A 5795-nucleotide genomic window follows, 5' to 3' on the forward strand; every position below is an offset into this window, starting at 1 on the left:
TTATTTTCTTCGTGTAACGCATTTTATTCCAGGCACAGCATCCTTAAATTTCACTTCATTGTGTATATGTTGGTGAACTGGTAAAGAACCGATTATTATCACCTCTTTGATAAACACTAGACAATATTTTTGTTAAATGTTAGACGATTCTTATACCAAGCTTAATGTAGCTGAGATACACAGCTACTTATCCAACAGTTAAATAGTTAATCTCTGTTAATAAAATCTCTAACTTTATGGCTAGATGCACCCAGTTAAAATGTACTTATTTGTAACTGTTAGGAGGGGCTATTTTGTCATGAGTTCAATGTCAAAAAGTATATAGAACTTAAGGGATTCTAGAATGTGTTTTAAGTAACTGCTATGCATAGCCTGGAAAGTGGAATTTATCTGTCCCTTTTTGATTGTGGAAACTGAGAGAGAAGAGACAGAAGCAGATTAAGTGTTTAAAAGAGACTTTTATTTTGAAAGTGATTGTAAAAATAATTAGGGGTGGCAGGATGGACGTCAGGCATTTAACATCTTAGTTAACAGCAGCAGCACTAAGATGCAGACAGAATGTAAAATTGGCATTTTCTAAAAAGTAATTCAATAATTGATGATACTCTCTAAATAAAAGACTATGTCTTTGTGTTAGCCTTGTAAGTTTAAAATGCTGCTTATATTGGAGTTTGATTTGTATTTGATTTTTCATTTGGATTTAATGTAATCCTTTTATTTGAGTTTCTCTGAATTGTTCAAGGCCAGCATTGAATCACTATTTAAAAATAGTGAAACTTCACTACAGAGTTTTTTTAATATGCTTTAGAAATCCATGTGAAACTAGGGGCAGTGTGGCATAGAATTGCAGTACAGAAATTCTAATGTAAAACTGTAGAAAAAGGAAAACTTAGGTGGAATTCATTATAAAAAGTAATAGAAATTAAGGTTAGGCAGAGCAGGAAGCTTTAAAGGAGTGACTTGATGTTCTCTTGCTCTCATGAGCCTAGGAATTCTTAATGAGGGATATAAACTACTCTTAGCTCTTTTCAGCGTTCAGTAGTAGAAGCAGGGGGGTGCTAGCTTTAAGAGAATGCGGCAGGTGATTATATAGGCATGATGCAGGCATGGGGAAATGAAGTGAAATAATCTCGCATGTGAGATGAATACGTACATCTGTATCAATGAAGCACGGACAGAAACCCCTAAAAGTATGGAATGATGTATGTATGTGTAGTTCTTGTTGCCCAAGTGGCAAAAGTTTCAGGTTAGTGAACTGATGAGAGAAAATATATAAAAAAGCTTTGGAAAGGCTTGTACTAAAAACGTGTCTGGTATCATGCCTGAAGAATATTGAAAAGAGCTATCCATTTGCTGTCTAAGTACAGTGATCAAAATACAATTTGTTTCAACTGCTGCTCCTTAACACTTGATATCATGCAGGCTGCTAGCCAAATAAATGCTTAAGAGGGCATGGATATGTTAATCTTACAAGTTTTTTGCTCTTGTCTCACAACATTTATTTTATCCCCCTGACTTAACTATTAGAAACAGTGGGTTTTTCCAGTTTTGGTGCTTGGATGTTAATTTCTTTAGAGGGTATGGAATTTCTATTAAAGGTTTGATTATACTATGTACCTGATAATCAAAGGTTTTGAACTCTACATTTGTTTGGGTCACATGCTGTCTAAAAGTATTCTAACTCTCATGATACTTAGATTGTAAGGTTAGTTTATTCAGCTTTCAGGAAAACATGCATAGTTCCTGGAAAATATTTGATTTCTCCTTCTGGTAGGAAGAACTTATGCTGTCCTTCATAAAAAACATGAAAGATCATGTGGCTAGTGGACTTATGACTTATTTATGCCACAGCTTTTCACATGAGTTCCAATATCAGTTTGATTCAAAATGTAGATTTTTGACAAAGAAGTTGCTGAAAAAGAAGTTACAACTTTCAATTAGTGTTGAGGCTGATTGTCTTTTATAGAACATTTCATTTTTGAGTTCAGTTCAGACATTGAGAGTTTCATATGTAAATGTTTATATGATACTCATCAAATGTATTCTTTGATATCAAAGATACCGTAGATGTTTAGAGTACAATCCAATATGAAAATAATCTAAGCTTGGCCTGTTGTGAAGGAAAATGTGCCCTGCTTGACTGAACTCTGTACTCTAAATGAATGTTTTACTCTTTACTGTGTTCTCCTTAGGTCAGTTAAATGACCTGAATCTGAGAATAAACACTTAAGTCTTGTCTTCCTGCACCTCACAGTCAGTTTCTAGGCCAATTGTGTTTCCAGGCTCTCAACTGTTGCGCAGGCTAATGAGTGAATTGGGCTTCCAGCACTGAGTGGGTTTTTGCAAGCTGCACTTAGTTTAGAGCTGCTGTGCTTATGATCCTAAAACTCAAGGATCTTATGCTTATGATGCTAAAACTCAAAGCTAATTCAGGTGTGCCTGCATGAACTGTTTGATATCATGAAATGTATTGTATATTTACTTTGACAGCTCTGTGGGAGAATGTACAGTTAAGGACAGGGGTAAAACAAATATGAACTCTGAAGCATGACTGTGATCCATGTGAAATGTGAGTTCTCAGTATTTTCATTTATAAATACCGTAATTATGAAACTAGGGGAATGGAGGTAGACATATGTGAAACAGCATGCTTAGATGTCTGTCAGTGTCAGCCTTCCTCTGTCAGCTTATAGTTGTACTTTTAAGATGTGGAACCTGAAATAACTTGTTCCTCAAATATATTTCTTTTTCTTTCTAGGAGCCAGAGAAATGGCAACTACACAATCTGTCATCACATTTGCTCTCTGCATTTTAATGATAACTGAACTAATACTGGCTACAGAGAGCTATTATGATATCCTAGGAGTTCCAAAAAATGCATCTGACCGCCAGATCAAGAAGGCATTTCACAAGCTGGCTATGAAATACCACCCAGACAAAAATAAGAGTCCTGGTGCAGAAGCAAAATTTAGAGAAATTGCTGAAGGTAATTTATGCTAACCTTGGTCTTAATAATTTGATACGTGGCTTATACCTGTGAATGTGGTAACCTAAATATATTCTCTTTTTACTGAATAAGAGGTAAAAAGCGTTTGTTTTTTTTCTTGATTCTACTTCTCTGGTGTCAGAATTCAACACCAACACCTGACTTGTTTCTGTGTCCTTGCACACAGACAGGCCTTTTACACAGTTCAGGCATTGTTGCTGTTGGGCTTTTTGGTTTATGCCTGTTGTCACAAAAATACTTGGCAGTAGGACAATATTAGCGCCAGGAGGTTAATTCTTTTCTTTTGATTTGCTTAGTAAGATCCAGCTCAAGGTTACTAGAGTTTTAGGGAAACTGAACAGCAACCTTCCACTAACTCTGGGGAGATTATTGAAAAACCTTAGCAAAGTGCTTCAGTGTGGTTCCTGTTGGGAGTACGAGAGGTTTGGAGTGGTTGTAAGCAAAAACTTTTTCACCTTGAGTATAGGCGAGTGTTGGAGCAGGTTGCTCAAAGAGGTTGTGCAGTCACCAGCCGTGACTTATTTTTCAGAAATAAGCAGATAGAGCCCTGAATAAGGTGTCCGATCTCATAACTGACTCTTCTTTGAGCAGGAAGTTAGAGTAGAGACCTTCTGAGGTCACTTCCAACCTGAATTATTCTGTGATCCTAGGAATACACTTCATAGTGTTTTATGATTAAAAATGATAGCAGAAATGAATAGTCAGGTGTAGAAAAAGACTTGCTTAAAAAGCGAGTCTTCCCACTTCTGCTCTCCATAGGCTCTGTTAAAACATTCATCTATTTGTGTAGTTCTTTCAACTAGAGGTAGATTTTGGGGTTTTACCTTGTCTGCAGAAAAGTTCGTTTGAAAGAAAGGTAGTCATTAACACGGTGCGAGGGAGGGACACACTCATTAGGTACTACGGTTGTTAGCATCTATTGCAGGAGGAACTGGGAACTCTTAAGTATATGGAGTAGTTGGGAGCCTTTGACAGATACGAAAATGGAAACTCTTAAAATACTTAATGTTATCAGAATGGGCATTTTATCTTGTCAGAGTTTCTGCCTTGGAACACCAGTAGCTATAGCTACTTGTGGACTATAGTCCACAACTATAGTTGTTCCTTTTCAGGTATATCTAACCACAGAACCTAGGTTTATTTGGACTTCTGAAAAACTGAGAATTTAGAAATAGGGAAAAGTCATTCCCTGTATCTTCTTGATGTTTATCTTCTTGCTTAGTTGTAACTGCAGTGTAGCTAGAATTTACTTGCTGGCTGGCAAGTAGTTTTGCAGACATTGCGCTGTGTTTCTGTGATAGGAATGCAGTAGGCATGTCATTTTAGGTAGGGCTCCTAATTCATCTTCTCTTTTTTCAGTCTTTCCGATCGCCACATGTCATTGCTATTTTCTTTCAAATATAAATGCTAATCTTTATTACTAGCTAAACTATGTTGTATTACATGAATTTAAAAATTTGAGGATATAATCTGTTCTCACAGTATAGCCATATTTACTATTTTAAATATGTAAATGTATTTTGAAACAGCTTGATTTGAATTGGAAGAAGTTAAACAAACGTTAACTTGATTGCGTTTGTTTGTTGAATGAAAGTCTTGCTTGAAATTTTACTTGTTGAGGTTGCTGAAGAAAGCTATTCTTTGTGTATGGTTTTCACATGTTTGTTTTTTTAAAAGGAAATATAAAAAAAATAAACTTTTTTTTTTTAAATGGAAATAGCATACGAAACATTATCAGATGAGAATAAACGAAGAGAATATGATCAGTTTGGCCGTCGTGGAGGACAAGGAAATAATGGAAGCCCATTTCATCAGTCATTTAATTTCAACTTTGACGATCTGTTCAAAGACTTTGACCTCTTTAGTCAAAACTCAAGGTCCAAAAAGCACTTTGAAAATCACTTCCGAAGTCATCGGGAAGCTCACAATCGGCAAAGACGTTCTTTCCAAGAGTTCTCCTTTGGAGGTGGACTTTTTGATGATGTGTTTGAAAATATGGAAAAAATGTTTTCGTTTAGTGACTTTGAAAATGCACACCGACATGCGGTGCGAACTGATGCCAGATTTCATGGATCCAGTAAGCACTGTAGGACTGTCACCCAGAGACGAGGAAACATGGTTACCACGTATACAGACTGTTCTGGACAGTAACGTTTCCTTTCTCTTTTCTTCTTCTTTCAACATCTTTGTAATCTTTTGTGGTTTTGTGCTAACGTGGAAAAAATCTTTGAACTGTTTGTTCTAAAAACACTGAACTGCTATAAAGAAATTGTAGATGAACTAATCTTCAGAATAGAAGTAACATGCATTTGGGAAGTAGATGTCTCAGTAGCAGAATGGGAGAGAAATCTCCTGTGACAGAAGAAATTATATGTCTTTCAGTTTAGTAAACAGTTTCCATAAAGTTGAACTGCAACAAAAGATACATATTTTTGATTTCAGAAACAATCTAATTTTTTTGTATGCCAATTGAGGACTATTTGAGTTACTGGTGCATGGATTGCGACAGAGGAGATACTTTAACTTTGAAGTGCTGCTTATCATGTCTTTCCACATTTTCACTTGCAGTTTTTACCTGATATGGACTTACTGTGCAAATTAGGTAATTTACATGCACTAGCAGCGGAAATATTATTTACCTGGGTCTTTGTTACTCTGTCCAGCATTGCAAATATATTGATAGTAAAACACTTTTTAAAGTTGGAAGATAACCAGAGGAAATATGTTAAGTGCTTCACCTAGGAGAGTGGTGTAGGGATTACTTTTATTTCCAAATAGCCTTTCATTG

The 5795-nt window shown here is 35.9% G+C and overlaps 1 protein-coding gene across 1 annotated transcript; it reads left to right on the top strand.

The window, feature by feature from the left end:
- Positions 1-2762: 2762 nt before the first annotated feature.
- On the top strand, positions 2763-5374 carry DNAJB9 (DnaJ (Hsp40) homolog, subfamily B, member 9). Its single transcript, XM_009872861.1, has 2 exons — positions 2763-2986; positions 4728-5374. The coding sequence occupies exons 1-2, from the start codon at positions 2770-2772 to the stop codon at positions 5156-5158; spliced, it is 648 nt and encodes a 215-aa protein (XP_009871163.1). The 5' UTR covers positions 2763-2769; the 3' UTR covers positions 5159-5374.
- Positions 5375-5795: the final 421 nt, after the last annotated feature.

The sequence above is a fragment of the Apaloderma vittatum genome, unplaced genomic scaffold (assembly GCF_000703405.1).
Source record: "Apaloderma vittatum isolate BGI_N311 unplaced genomic scaffold, ASM70340v1 scaffold44397, whole genome shotgun sequence".
Taxonomy (NCBI): Eukaryota; Metazoa; Chordata; class Aves; order Trogoniformes; family Trogonidae; genus Apaloderma; species Apaloderma vittatum.

Bases quoted from the DNA above. Each gene is read 5' to 3' on its own strand.
- DNAJB9 (XM_009872861.1), top strand. From the start codon at position 2,770: ATGGCAACTACACAATCTGTCATCACATTTGCTCTCTGCATTTTAATG. The intron at 2,987-4,727 runs GTAATTTATGCT...AAATGGAAATAG, and splicing joins ATTTAGAGAAATTGCTGAAG to CATACGAAACATTATCAGAT.